General features: G+C 40.1%; 1 protein-coding gene across 3 annotated transcripts in view; it reads left to right on the top strand.

Moving 5' to 3' along the window:
• Window positions 1-15,921, top strand: part of c5h10orf67 (chromosome 5 C10orf67 homolog) — a 475,763-nt gene that overhangs the window by 446,552 nt on the left and 13,290 nt on the right. Inside the window, exons 14-16 of one of the 3 annotated variants that reach the window (XM_070881413.1) lie at window positions 2,909-2,971; window positions 3,057-3,148; window positions 5,205-5,275. In XM_070881413.1, coding sequence (XP_070737514.1) covers window positions 2,909-2,971; window positions 3,057-3,148; window positions 5,205-5,241 — 192 coding nt within the window. In that variant the 3' untranslated portion in view covers window positions 5,242-5,275. The remainder of the gene's footprint in view (window positions 1-2,908; window positions 2,972-3,056; window positions 3,149-5,204; window positions 5,276-15,921) is intronic. The other 2 variants (XM_070881415.1, XM_070881414.1) reach the window with 2 other exon arrangements.

Here is a 15,921-nt window from a genome sequence, read left to right as displayed (position 1 = left end):
ATTGAAACATTTGCGGCCCTGCACCCAGGTGCTCCTGAACTCATTCTTGCTGTTGACCTTCTCTGCAATTTGGAGCCAGGCTCTTTTTGTCACCCGGGGAGGTCTCTTCCACCCATTGGAAAAGAAGAAGACCTTCCTGCATGCTCTGACTCCCTTCACAAGCATATGGAGGGAGTCATCGGCGAATCTGGGTGCAACCCTCTGCCTCTGTGCAGCCATCTCTCCAACTGTTTGGAGCAACCAAAACCTCTAGTATGCTGCCTGCATACTCCTAGATGAACCTTCAAATGCAATGTGATCATGGCGCCTTTAAATATCCCGGCTGAAAACACGTCATTGATTATGTCATCTGACCTGCATCATTTAATAGGGCCAGGTAACACATAGGGCGAGTTTAAAAGGCCCCATTAGCGCAAAGTCGATTTCTGCAATGGGATGGAAGCAACAATGGGATCGCAACCTACCACGCCATCCACCCGCCCCTAAACCGCCCAGGTAGAGAAAATTCTGGCCCAACTGTTTGCTCGATCCACCTTCAGGCAAATTGAAGAAGTACACATGTAAAAGGTATGACTATCTGATCACATGGGGCTAAACATCAAGATACTGTTAATGTACAAGTAGATATAGAGCAGTATGAGTATATTCCCCAAAAAAAACATTCAGACTGCTTACGGGAGCAACTGATGCCACTAAACCCACAAGGAAATCTATAGAAAATCTGAATTCGTAGCTAACACAACTGGGAAAACAATAGTATCATGTTTTTACAACAATAAAACACCTGCAGAAGTTGAGGTGAAAAGAAGCAATACATTGCTGCAGCCCACTGAAACTCCAATATAGTATTCTACAAATGCTGGAATACACCTGTGATTTTACACACGGTGCATTTCTGATTTCAACCATGTCCCCATTGCAGGATGTTGAACAAAACCCATATGATACCCAATAGAATGAGAGAGAGGGAAAGTAAAAAGGAGGACTAGTAACTGTCTAACTGCAGAGCAGCATTGTCAAGATGTGCAGAAAGAAAATATAATTTTTAAAAGTCATAAAATTATAGGGCATTTCCCCTGATATGCCCCTTATCTTCGCTTGCTCAAGTCCAAGGTGCACAACTGGTTTAGCCATCCATCATCAGATCTAGTCAGACCACATCAAGTGCTATCAGGACTTATTCTCCTCTGTCAAAGCTGCCTAATAGTTCAGATCATTCAAGTGTGCAGTCTTGGGTCATCTGCAATTTCCTACAGCTAAACATTAGTAAGACCGAAACCATCATCTTAGGCCCCCACAACAAACTCCACCAATTTCATCCTCCTCCCTGGCGACTAACTCAGGCTGAACCAGCCTCTATAACCTCAGAATTTGATCCCAAACTGAGCTTCTGACCCCATATGCTCTCCAACAGAAAGACCACCTACACAACTTTGCTCATCTCTGCCCCGAACTCAACTCATCTGCTGCTGAAACCCTCATGCATGCCATTGTCACCTCCAGACTCGACTGTTCCAATGCTCTCATGGCTGGCTTCCATCTTCCACCCGCTGTAAACTTCACCTAATACAAAGCTATGCTGCCTGTATCATATCTCAAACCAAGCCCTACTCAACCATCACCTCTGGGCTCGCTGATCTACATTAGCGCCCAGTCCCCCATTGCTAACAATCTAAAATATTCATCATTATGTTTAAATCCCTTCATGGCCTCACCCCTCCCTTGCTCTAACTTCTTCCAGCTCTACTACCACTCCCTCCCCTGTGAACTTTCCATTCCTCTGAATATAGCCTCTTGTGCATGTCCCACACCTATTCACCCCACGATTTGCTCTGGAATTCACTGCCTAAATACCTCTGCTCGTCCACCGCCTTCTCCTCCTTTAAAACCCTCCTTAAAACCCATATCTTTGGACAAGTTTTTGGTCACCCCTCCTTCTTTGGCTTACCGTCTATTTTTTCAGATTAAGCTTCTATGAAACACCATAAAACTATTTTTCTATGATAATGATGCTATATAAATGCAAGATGCTCGTGTTCTTGTATGCTGGAGTAAATTGGAACACTTATGGGTTGTGTCATATCAGTAGGGGATGTAGGTTTGAGCTCTCTCACCAATAATCTGAGGAAGGACATTCTTGCTATTGAGGGAGTGCAGCGAAGGTTCACCAGACAGATTCCCGGGATGGCAGGACTGACATATGAAGAAAGACTGGATCGACTATGCTTATATTCACTGGAATTTAGAAGAATGAGAGGAGATCTCATAGAAGCATATAAAATTCTGACGGGATTGGACAGGTTAGATGCAGGAAGAATGTTCCCGATGTTGGGGAGGTCCAGAACCAGGGATCACAATCTAAGGATAAGAGGTAAGCCACATAGGACCGAGATGAGGAAAAACTTTTTCACCCAGAGAGTTGTGAACCTGTGGAATTCTCTACCACAGAAAGTTGTTGAGTCCAGTTCTTTGGATATATTCAAAAGGGAGTTAGATGTGGCCCTTACGGCTAAAGGGATCAGGGGGTACGGAGAGAAGGCAGGAGTGGGGTAATGAAGTTGCATGATCAGCCATGATCATATTGAATGGTGGTGCAGGCTCGAAGGGCTGAATGGCCTGCTCCTGCACCTATTTTCTATGTTTCTATTACCAGTCATAGCCAATAGAGATAGTTAAGAATGACAGCCCAGAAATGATTCATCTTCTGTTACTTATCACAGAGTTGCGTTGACGTGTTTGTCCGCTTGACTGCAGTTGGTGTGCAGGTCAGAGAAGCCAGAGGGCTGGGGAAAGTATATAAGAATGTGATGCCCTTATAGTAACAAGGCACAAAAATAGAAAATTATTCTCTTGTTAATTAATTTATGATGCCATAATCTTAGATTGTAATGTTTATATTTTTACATAGCTCAGACAGTCTGTTGGGATTGATTGTCAAGCAAAACATCATATTTCTCCATATTTCCCATTGGTAGGTAAAAACTTTCCTCCAAAATTTTTTTAATTAAAGTGCTCTTTGACTGCAAAGGACTTGACTTCATTTTCATTGTTATCAGCCTCAAATTGGGTCCCATTCAGCACCGCAAACATCGCGAACAGAGCATAACATGGACAGAGCTCCAAGTGCCTCAGGTGCAGTTAATTTAAGGTGAGATATTTAATAATCAATACAAGATAATCTTGATCTTAAAGAATGGTAATACTTTTCTGCTTTTATTCAGCCATTTTAAATAGCTACTATGAAGCTATCTGATTAAATGATCAAGAACTTACAGCAACATTGTATTATTGGCTAATAGATTCTCAGTGATTTAAAAGTAGCTGGAATTCATTATGGCGTTGTAATGCAAGTAATTGGTACTGAGTCTCAACAGTCATATCCAGTATCAAATTATTAGTATAATATGAGCCTCTGTAAATGCCTGTAGTATAATATAAGCCTTTACCAATACTTCTGTCCCTCCAAAGGCCAAGGGTCTGAGTGTTTTTTTATATTATGTCAGCTTTAGCCTATACAATGTGAATGGTGTCTCTTCAACTTCCTTACCAGCACTAGTTCCATTCCACCCTCCCAACCCTGCTACCCCAGAGCTGGTAGACATGCACCATATAACATGATTGATGTGTGTGTTGCTACAATGGGTAAGCCACACAGACTCTGTGCTCCACTTCCATATGAACGCAGAGCATCACTACACATGCACAGGTACCCATACTTGCACAGCTATACTCTGAATTTTATTTGAAGCCAGTAGTACAGAAAATATAACAAGAAGGGTGCAAATGAAATAGCACTGTTTAAATGCCACTTCACTGGCTCACTCAGTGATACACAACAGCATTGAGTGATGTCTTTATTGCGCACACACTTAACTATCAGCCTTCTGAAATCTATTCGATTACACTGTGAGATTCATATATACCAGACTAAAGATTAGCGTAATCTGAACAAGGAACTTATAGCATATTTATGTTGATTTAATATATTAAAATATTGAATTCTTAATTTTAATAATCACATAGATCACCTGATATGTCAGAAAGCACTATATCCAATAACATAAATTGATATGGGTGTGAAAAAATAAATTTATGTACACAACTTTTCAGTCATTATGCCTTCTTCAGAGAGCATCTGCTGGAAAAGATAAGTTAATCCACTTTCCTCAGCCAAGCATGTTTTCTCATGGGTTCTCTCTAAAAGAGGCCTAGTTGCTGAAATACCCTTCGAACTTGCTTCTTTCCCTGCTTGCACTTAATACAAACTATATTACTATGTTATTTACAGCCATCATATTAGCACAGTCCCTGATTCAGATTTCAATTTTGCGCCTTCTTTATATAACAGAATATCAATAGAAGGATTTTTAATTCTTCGTGCTAAATTACAAGTATAGCTGGGCATTATCACATATATAGGGTAAGCCTATTTTCCAATTGCAAAGGATAGTCATTCTTCATTTGTTTAATTCTTTTGTAAAAAAAAATCATGTCCAAGATGTTTCATGCGAAGACCTCTTTTACATTTTAGAGGAATTGATTTGACTAAATCCTTATACAAGTCACACTAGAATACAAGTCCATCTCTTAATCTTTATGACTGTGTAATTTATGCACAATGTAACTTGGCGTGAAGCAGCAATCACCTGTTTTCAGATTAGTTATAGACTTCCTCACAAAAGTAGCAGCCTTTTGCTACTTAATTATTTACTTGGACATTCATATGGCATTGCAATATGGTAAACGCTTCTACCTTGTTTTAAAGTCTCTTTACAATGATTTGAAAATGCTTCTCTCCACAGGTGAAAAGGTAGAAATTCTGTAGTGTAGGTATACAGTGAGGATGGGCATTAAATCCTCGACTTCCCAGCGACGCCCACATCCCAAGAATGATTTTTTTTTAAATGTAAACATTGATTTTTTTTCTACAAGAATTAGTGATAAATATTATATTTACTGTACAGCTAAGTGTAATGACAGCATTGCCGAATGGATCTTTGCCGTCAAACATAATTGCATTAGAAGCATTGAATTTATATGATCTTATTAGAATTCTAGCTGAGCTTTGATTAAACTCATTCATACAATTAAATATTCTAGAAAGCTGGTAGAAAAGTATGAATAGTCAAATAGCTTGGTGCCGCTTAAATTTGTGAGGGCAACAATCAAGAAATAACTCAAATTGGGATTTTTTCCAAAATCAGTATGAAGACGTTTATTGTGAATGGAATCATCTATTAGTGGAAGAGACTTGGGCACCGAAGATCCGCATGAGGTAGGGCTATCCTGGCATGTCCTCTGGGACCTCGGCTGCTGATCCTGCCAAAGTCCGCAGGGTCAGGGAGAGGACCCCGTTTTACATGCCAAACATTTATGCCAGTGTGAGTGGATCTAGGGTACCCACCATTGGAAACAGGCCAGATAGTCTGATGGAGATTGCCAGCCTTTCCACATCCTCCACCCCCCATCCCCCCTCCACTCCCACCCTCTCCGAAAAAAGTTATAGGTGCTATAACACTTTTGTAAAGATGATGTTTTAAAATGATTGTTAAAGAAAAATAGATTTTTTTTTGTGGGATCTAAGCCATGACCCTGGCCTAGACCCTCATGTGATTTCTCCTTCCACTGTTTGGCAGGTAGGCACCTATGTTAGGTCCCTCCCAGAGATAGGAAAGTAGGAACTCCTGTCGTAGAGAGTTCCTGGCCCCACCTTCTCCTGCAGTGATGACCATGTTGGGGCCAATAGGTCATACTGGAAACCATAGGATAAGGCGGATAAAGCATATTTGAGTCCTGGCCTAATTTCCAATCCTTCCAGTGCACTTCTGTCAGCTCGGCAACAGCAATGAACTGGGAGGGTTACAGATTTTCAGCTGCTTGGTTTATCCACAGTTGGAGAAACTGTATATTATATATTAAATATACTGAGTGGGTCGCAACATTCCATCTTAAAATATATTGAAAAATCCTATGTCAGGCTTCATCAATGGGAAATCTATTTTAAAATTGTCAACATTTATCTGTAGTACCTGTTACACCTGTAGGTGGTGCTGAGACGAGGGTTAAAGATCACATACCATTAACTACTAAACAATAACTACTATAATAAGAATTTTTGAAAAAATTCTGGTTGAATCTGCATGCAGTTGCAGGTTCTGCCACAGAGCGTCACTATGGGGTCTCTATGTTGGTATAGGTAAGTAGGAACATTTGAATGTACATTATTAATCTTTTTTTTAAAATCATTTTCCCTTTTACAGGTTTCCTGTACTTCTCCCCGCTGCCTCCCTCCCCGCCCCCTACCTCCAAACCCCCTATCCCCACCAACACCCAATTTGGCTGGTTTTATTTGTGGCCCTTGCCGATCACTTCGGCTCACTTGGATTCCTAGCTCCCAACCCCTGCTGGATGATGCTCCATCTGCTGGTCGAATTCACTGGCCCCAATGGCTCTCATTGCAGCGTACGCCAATATCTCGCCCACTCCTCCCTCCCTGCCGCTTCTGCTCTTTCCAGCGTCTGCTGCCCTGCTAAAAGTTCAAACTTACTCTATCCCACTGGCTCTTGGTGCAACCTTTCCCTTCCTCGTCAGTGGTGCTTACCAGCATTCCTCTGCCGCCAACCTGATGACTCTTTATGGTTTTTCTTACCACCTCCAGTGTTCCACCAATCTAAATATTTGTGCCCGTAAACAAACCATTTGTCAGCCTTTCTCCAAGAGGCCTCTTGTGGTGGGATGCGCACACTAACATGGGTACCAACCCTGCATTCATTCATGGCTTTTATCTGGGGGCGGAGGCGAGAGGGGTGTGGGGTCATTGCCACCAAACTGCTCTCTAGCCCCATTACAGGAGCAGCGATTGATTTCAGGGTCACAAACACATTGGATCACTGGAGCAACAGACATTGGGGTGACAGATTGGAGAAAAAAGAAATAGACATTGGGGACAAAGAGAGGAATTGGGGTACAAACATAGAGATTGGGGATAAAGATATTAGAGGACTATAGAGACACACATTTGGAACCAAAGGGGGAGAAATTTTGAAGAGGCAAAGAAGGAGAGATTGGGTAGACAGAAAGAGATATTGAGAGGGGACATGGAGAAAAATTTGAGGGTCAGAGAGACACATGCTGAGGGGACAGCAAAAGAAGGAGAAATTAGTGGAATACATAAAGAGAAAGATTGGGCAGACAGGGCAAGAGGCAGATTCAGGGGACAGAGCGGAAGATTTAGGATATAGAGAAACAGATGGGAGGACAGAGAGAGAGATTGGATGGCCAGATAGACACAGACTGGGGAGGGACACACAGAGAAAAAGTGATTGGGCAGACAGAGAGAAATAGTTTTGGAGAATAAAGGGAGAGATTGGAAGCCTGGAGAAACATGCAGTGGGTGGCCAGAAGCAATGAGAGGGACTGAGAGAGAGAACTGATTACACAAACATCAAGTGAGCAGAGGATTCACCGTGAGCAAAGTAACAGGAGATCTACTAGTATATTATTAAAGTTAATATATTCTCTCACCTGTAAACACTTCCTATAAACCTTTCAATGTTAATTGTGTTCACACCCTATTAAACTTGTAATTATGTCTGACATTTGTAGGTGGCGCTGAATTAGGATTCCCATTTAGAGATCTTACCCCTTAGTCAAGTTTTCCCAGTCACAAAACCCCTGTGATTCTGAAATGACCCTATTAAAAGAACATGGTTCAGGTATATATGCAGTTGCAGACTTTGCCATCAAGTGACAATGTGAAGCAGATTTGTCAACTCTAATGCAAAAATTTTGATCTGCCATTTTTTCTATGTAATTTAAAAATAAAATAATTATGTATCTCACAATAATATGATCACACTTATTAATTGAATTGTCATTTGTCTCATATAATTCTTCTATTAAAGTTTTTTTTTTCTTGAAGGCCTCAGCCCCTCATGAAAGGCTGAGCTGGGTTTGATATTTTTGACCAGTGATGTGTCACTATGAGCTGCAGTCTTAAGCATGTGCACCTAATTTCCCAGAATGGAATATTTTTCTTCAGTTTCTAGCAGTTTCTGCTCAGTTGTTTAAAAAATTATTTGAACAAAAGTTAGTGGATAAATCTCAAAAATGTCATTGAGTTAAAATTTATATTGACTTTTTTTTTAAATCTCAGGCTGAATGTGTGTGTGTGAGAGATAGAGAGAAATAATGACAGTGCATTTAATACACACCTGTTGTAGTTTTTGTTTTAATTTGCATTTATTGCATTTTGAAACAAAATAATTATCTCCACCTGTGTTTTATTGACAGTTAGAAAGGACTAATGCTTATGGCTTACACCAGCAGGTCAGAGGTTCTAACTGCTAGCAGCTGAGAAAGTACAGAGACAGGGATGCATGCAGAGCCTTTCTAATTTGATTTCTATAAAAAATATTACATTTTTAAAAGCAAACAAAGCATTTTGAGGGAAAAGAAAGGAAGGGAGGAATGGAAAGAGGAAGGTAATGGGGAGGAGAGGTTTGAGGGTGAAGGGACCTATGGCCTCTTGTCCCTTACCCTTGTGGGAGTTGAGGGTATAGGTGGAAGGTTAAGGATGAAGAACCAACAACAAAACAAGGGGAGGAGAGGATACAGTGGTTGAGTGAGTAGTTGCAAGGGAAAGAGATGGCATAGTGCTGTGCATGAGAGGTTGGCAGGAGAGGGAAGAAATGGTAAGAAGCTAAAGAGGCAGAGGACAGATTAGGAGTGAGAGGGTGGAGGAATGCAAGATTGATTGGGGAAGGGAATAGGAGGGGAGCCACTCAGAGCCATATTTTTCCTACATCCCCCACCCCAAATACAGCTGTTCATGGCTCCTCTCCATGCCACCCACCACCTCCTGCCCAGAAGAAAAGAACAAAGAATAGAGAAAGAAACAAAAGAGGGCAGAGAGAGAAGTAAAAAAAGAAGACCTAGGGAGAGAGAAGCAGAAGAAAAGAGAGAGAAGCAGAAGAAGAGAGACAGAGAGAAACAATAATACAAAAACAAAGACAGATGAGAGACTGTATTCTCCAACTTACCATATGGAATACCACAAGAGATTGACTAGTTTGAGTAAACAGAACAGATCTCTGTCAGCACTCTAATTTGCCAAACAATTGCAGCAAAGTAAAATAAGTCTGGCATCAGTGTCCAGTCAGGAAGGTAAAAACTTACAAACAACTATGTAAGAATGTCAATAATTCTAAAAATATATTCTAGCAGTTGTAATTTTAATAACCTGCTTTCCTCAGTATGGCACCTACTATTATTTACAAAGTCAGAGAGCAACTCCCTTCTATGGACTCTTCACTATATTGATAGTGTATTACAGACATTTCTATAAGGTCTTCCTACAGAACCACTTGATCACATCTGCAGCAAAGGATCTGGGAAGGCAATGACCTGAAACATATGTAGCTGCTTGTAGATGAGTTCATACAAAAGAAATGGGTGAATGTGCTGGAAACCCGCAGCCTGTCTCCAGATTGAAACTTCATAGAGAGTGACTTTGGATCATCTGAGGAACTTAGGAACCCGCCAACTATAAGGGGTGATTGAAGGTGCAACTATGCTAGTCCTTTGGTTGATTCCAGATGAATGCAAGCTAAGATCAAGTCTGTGAGTTGCTCCAGTAGAGTTTGCATACCTATATAGTTTAGAATGTGATGATTTGTCTTCAAAATTTCTATCTCCAGAGTGCATTAAACAAAGAAGTATTTTTTTTTTAAATTCTCATATATTGCTTCTGTAAATTGCTTATACACACCGAGTACTTTGACTCACCATGTACTTTATCTCAGGGATTGGTTATTTGCTTTTTCTGCAAATTTTGACTTTTTGTAATATTTTAAAAACTCTAGACTTAAAAAAAATAATGATAATGTTCTTGAATTCACATTTATTTTGATGAAATGATTGACATCCTAATGTGTAAATATTCCAAAATGATCCAAATGTTGGAATTCAAAGAAAGCTGCAGGAGCTGACATATTTTGGAATAAGAGTATAATAAATGTTAATTATGCAATTCTGTGTGGCTTCACACATTTGATGTCTGCATTATATCCCAAAGTGGATTATGCATTTTAGCTAATAACAGCAACATCTGAACTGTGTCCAACACGGCAGTTTTCAAGTTGCATATGACATTTAAGTTGTAAATACACTTAAAGTTGTGGGATGTTATTAAGAGCGTGTGTGAATAAAAACACTGGGAGTGCTTGTAAAACAGTTTCAGGCCTATTGTAAGGGAGGAATAATGGATTTCTCAGAAGCCGTTTTGATTTTATGCATGTGCAGTGCCATTGTGAAGTTGTAGCATTGTGTAGCTTTCAGTGACATCATTTATCATTTCAACACCTCACCCCACCCCTCCCCCCCCCAAAAATCACACACAAAACACTTCTATCAGGACTTGCTTATGTTCCTTACAAACACTGACGCAGAATCAATGATAAACTACAATAGAGTTTTGTCACTTACTGTGACATGCAGAAGATTGGCAGATTTATGCAACTATTACTACTGGCTTTACTTTTCGGGGAATAAGTGTAATGGCACTGGCTCTGTTTTTATTCTATCGTCCTTTTTAGTCTTATGCTTAAACCATGGGAATTCTGGAGGCAGATCATCAATGGTGGTACTTTATTCAATGATTAGAGATCATGTTATCTCTAGAATGTGACACAAGATATTGGTACCTTGCTGAAATCCTTACTTTATAGGAGAGGACAAATTATTTAAAGTCACATTGTACAATTTAATTACATCCTGGGCTCCATAGCTGAAAGACCTGGTGGTTAATTTTGTTTTTCATCTAAGTCTAAGCACAAAATGCATGGGATTCATTCTTAACTGCTGCAATTTTGCTTAACCTTTCACTATTTTGCAAACTAAATTATTCTGTGCAATATGGTGGACAATAAGGACAACATCTTGATTCACTCCAACTTATCAGTCACAATTAATCAAACTTAACAATGGAAATAATGATGTGTTCAAAGAATCTGAATGCTCTAGGTCATTTCTAGGGCAGCTTTCTTGTCTCTTTTTAGCTTATAGCTTTTAGAAAAATACTGTTTTCTAAAATCTGACTAAAGAAAGCAGTGTGATCCCAGCAGTAGTCAATCATGAATAAACTGTGCAACATGAAATCTTGAAACTGGCTCATGTACAAATGCTAGCGATAGGTTATGTTTCTGTGGTTTCATGAGAAGCTTATTGTAAGATTTCCAATTCCAATGCTAGCAAAAGGGCTAACCTGCAGCTTGAGCCGGTTACACGCTTTAGTTAAGTGCTCCCACCCACTGCCTTTGGGTCTGTGCAAGGTCTGTGACCTGTTTAGAATTTTCAAGTGAAATGTCATGTTGCCCCTCCCAAATGGGAGTTTCTGGTCTCATTTGATCAACAAAAAACGATTGGGGACGGTAAAATCTGTGACTCTGTATTGTAATGTGGAAAAGTTCACAAAAATGCACCATGCTAAAAAGCTAATACTTATTATATTACCAGTGAAATCTCGTAAAACAATAAACACAGAATTTAGCCCTTTGAAAACAGAAATATAAATATTTTAATGCATGTCAAATACAAGAAAGCGTAAATACAAGATTTGTAAAAAGTTATTCATTGTGTAGTTGTATTTTATCTATATATGAATTAACATGGTTATCTTGCAATATTTGAAAACTGTCATGTAGCTTATATAATGTCAATATTATTATCCATTTCTGTTAAGTTTTTTTAATGTATATATGGCAAAAGTAATTGCAACTTGAGGAAGAAAAGTAATATACTACATAGAATCAGCTTTTACTCTAATTAGGAGAAAAATGGTCTAGCCTAACATTGTACTGCATCATCCAAGATTATATTGGATCCCCAAGTACACCAGCAAAACAAAAACCCTAGATTAATAGAGGATATACAATGGGAACAATTACTTTTATCTGTCCTTATTATAAAAGGAAAGATGGACAAAATTGGAAAGTGAAATCATGTGGGCATGTTTTGATTCCCCCTCTCCAGCGTTGTTTCTTTTCCATTTATCAAAACATTAATTTTAGAGATTGGAAATTTACTAAAGGTGACTAAGCTTTTTAATGATGTAATTAATACACAAAGCAATAAAGGTGTATGAGGACATCATAGAGAAATAGAGTACACAGATTTGGAATGAGCAATATACCCAGCAAATGAGCAAAGCTTTGAAATCATTAGTGAATTAGAAAGATCTTCCTGGTGAGCGAACAAATTAGGTTTTCAACTATTCCTCACTATCTAAAAAAGTGCTGAATAATTTTGTTCAATTAAACTAGAAAAGAACAGCTCATCAGTTCAGATGGCCATTTGTATTGGAAGCTGCATCCTGAAGTGGTTTGGCACTGCCTGGCACCAGCTGCATTACTGCAGAAACCATCTTGTCTTTTTGCAGGATCTGTTCCGACCTTCTTCCTTAGCTACTGCAGGGATATAGCAGCACACATAAAATCAGCTAGGTAGATTGATTCTGCTATAGAACTGCTTGCATTTGCATTGATAGCAAAATTGGTTGTAGTATTGGAGGAGTGGCTGAAAACCAACTTTGATGTTGGGGACCATCTTTGACATCAACAAGGCCACTGCATTTACATCAGGCGGTTTTCTACTGTTGCTGCTAACTTCCTAATGTAAAATGCAGTATAAGAATCTTTCATCCCATTCTTTCATTTTCCGCCTTTTATTCCCACCTTCCTCCAAATTCTATCATCTAGAAAACCTTATGGGTGCTAAAATATTGGGCTGGAGTATGCCACCGAGCTGCGAAAAGAATACGAACCTACCTGATGGCGGCCCTCCTGCGAAAACTTGCGGTCTGAGGCTGCATAATGGAGGGCAGCGTAATGGCCCATGGATCCCAGGGACGCAGTCTGTGTGGACGCATACTTGGAATCACATGGGCTTGGTCCTCCAATCAGACAACAGAATTAGATATTTCAGATAGGATTCCCATAATCAGATTTAATTGAATGCCGTATTCAGATTTAATTGTAATTTACAGGATTGGAATTTAATTTGTAATTAGCTTCATTCCACCAACTTCACTAAAAATGTAATTGCTGATAATTTTATCAACATCATTAAAATTCTTATTTTTGAATAAACAAGAAAAACTAATTTGATACAGTTAAACTATATGATTTCCAAATATAATATGTTTAAAATATACATCAGTATCCTCTTATGATGATGCAAAAGACCCGGTGCCTGTTTGCATCAACTGTAACATTTCCATACGCAATTGCTGAGCAGTTGGTGGCCAAATAGCCTAACTCTGTACCAGCAATTGCTTATTCGTGGGCCATGCAGATGGTCTGTCAATGCATACATTGACTGACCGCAAGTTCGGGATTTAGAACATGCGGAAATCCTGACCTTGCGGTGGATTCCAAAGAAGGTATGATGCCATACCCACCGCAAAATATTGGCCATTAAATTTGAGAGATTAATTTCAGCCCTAAAAGTACTTTCATGACTAGGGCTTGAAACTAAAGTGAATATAATACTAATAACACCATACATAAACATTAAAGGATTGGCAATTCGCTGTTGTAATGGAATTTGCCATTGGCCTCTGTTTGGAAAAGAATGTCACTCTTGTCAGTTCAGTTCTATGCAGCAGTTCGTAAGAAAGAACCTTCACTTATATAGGATATTTCACATCCTGAGGATGTCTCAAAATGCTTCATGGAAAATTAATTACTTTTGAAGTGTTGCCATTGTTGTTTTGTAGGCAAAGGTGGCATGTAATTTGTGCACAGCAAGGTCCCACAAACAAGATAAAGAACCAGTTATTCTGTTTTGGTGGTGTTGAGAGAGGGTTGAATGTTGGCTCACTGCTGTTGTTGTCAGTGCCCTGAAATATTTTGTGTCTGCCTGAACAGAGTGGATGGAGCATCAGTTTAAAGTCTTATTTTAAAGGCAGCATCTCTGACAATGCAGCATTCCCTATCTACTGCATTGAAGTGTCAGCCTAATGTGCTCAGGTCTTGGAATGGGGCTTCAATCTACAACCTTCAGATTCAGAGGTGAGATTTCGACCACTGAGCCAAGCTAGGACTACTACAATAAAGCACTCATACATATCAGTGTTACAAATTTGGGACTGCCTTAGATACCTGCTGGGATTTAGTGGCATCAATTGCTCTTGTAAATGGTCTGAGCATCTTATTTTTATGAGAGTTGATTCATACTGCCCAAAATCAACTTGAGGTGTAATGGTAATACTCCCTTATGATCTGACCCAGATATATGTGTCGTTTGCACAAGTATTTCGTCAATCACTCTGAAACCAGACTGAGCATATACGGTGAGCCGAGGCTTGATACGGATCATTAAACTACTTTATTTTACAGCGAGTGAACATAAAGAGTAATAGTTATGATCAGATTCAATTAGTTCAACTTATCTTTGTGCAATGATATAAAATAAAGAGCATACCATGCTTCCCCACATCAGTGGGTCATCATACTTGACTAAAACAAGATGTCTTCTAACTATCCTCCATCATTTCTAACCTCTTCACATCAGTGAAGGCCCTCACAGCTTTGCTTATAACAAACCCTGATTTCTCTTCTAGCCTTCAAAATCCAAAACTTGTGTTGTAGTGCCCCTGTTGTTTCATTTCCTTCTTCACAGACATAGAGAGATCAAAGAGACTTCCAACACACAGACTGTGAGATGCTTAGATTACCTAGAGAATTGTGAACCTGTGGAATTCTCTGCCACAGAAAGTTGTTGGGTCCAGTTCGTTGGATATATTCAGAAGGGAGTTAGATGCGGTCCTTACGACTAAAGGGATCAGGGAGAATGGAGTGAAGGCAGGGGTGGGGTACTGAGGTTGCATGATCAGCCATAATCATATTGAATGGCGGTGTGGGCTCGAAGGGCCGATGGCCTGCTCCTGCACATATTTTCTATGTTTCCATGGCCCCAAGTTTCCACATGATTTGCTCCTGATTTTTAGGAGCAACTGGTGTAGAACGGAGTATCTTAGAAATCGGAATTCTCGTCATTTAGTTTGCTCCAGTTCTAGTCAGTTAGAACAGTTTCACTTTGGAACAGAATTTTTTTTTCAAAAGGGACGTGTCCGGCTACTTACGCCTGATTTCAAAGTTTCGTGAGTGAAAACTTACTCCAAACTAACTTAGAATGGAGTAAGTGAAGATTTTTGTACGCTCGAAAAAACCTTGTCTACACTTTAGAAAATCAGGCGTAGGTTACAAATCAGGCGTAGGGAATGGTGGGGGGGAGGTGTTTAAAGGGAAGTTTACAAACATTAAACACTTCAGTTTTACAAATAAAGAGCCATCATAAATAATAAATAATAAATATATCAATAAATCAACCAAATCAATCAAAAAAATTAATAAGAAATAATTTTTTTTTTAATCAATAAATAAAACATTTTCTACTTATCGACTGCAGCACCGGGAGCCCTCCAACAGCGTGCTGGGATGCCCCCCCCCCAGTGTGTCTCTGTCTTTATCTCTCTATCTGTGTGTCTCTCATTCTCTGTCTGTCAGTGTCTGTGTTTCTGACAGCGAGGGGAGGGGGAGGAGGGGGGTAGAGGGAGAGAGGTGGGGAGCAGAGGGAGGGAAGGGGGAGAAGGGGGAGGGATGGGGAGAAGGGGGAGGGGGGAGAAAGGGGAGGGGGGAGAAGGGGATAAAGGGGATGGGGAGAAGGAGATTGGGGAGGGAGAAGGAGATTGGGGGGGAAGGAGATTGGGGGGGAAGGAGATTGTGGGGGAAGGAGATTGGGGGGAAGGAGATTGGGGGGGAGGAGATTAGGGGGGAAGGAGATTGGGGGGGAAGGAGATTGGGGGGTGGGAAGGAGATTGGGGGGGTGGGGGGGAAGGAGAAGGGGGAGGGAGGCTGAACG

The sequence above is a fragment of the Pristiophorus japonicus genome, chromosome 5 (assembly GCF_044704955.1).
Source record: "Pristiophorus japonicus isolate sPriJap1 chromosome 5, sPriJap1.hap1, whole genome shotgun sequence".
In the NCBI taxonomy this organism is placed as follows: Eukaryota; Metazoa; Chordata; class Chondrichthyes; family Pristiophoridae; genus Pristiophorus; species Pristiophorus japonicus.
Note: the sequence above shows the minus strand (reverse complement) of the source record. Positions and strands in the feature narration are given on the sequence as shown.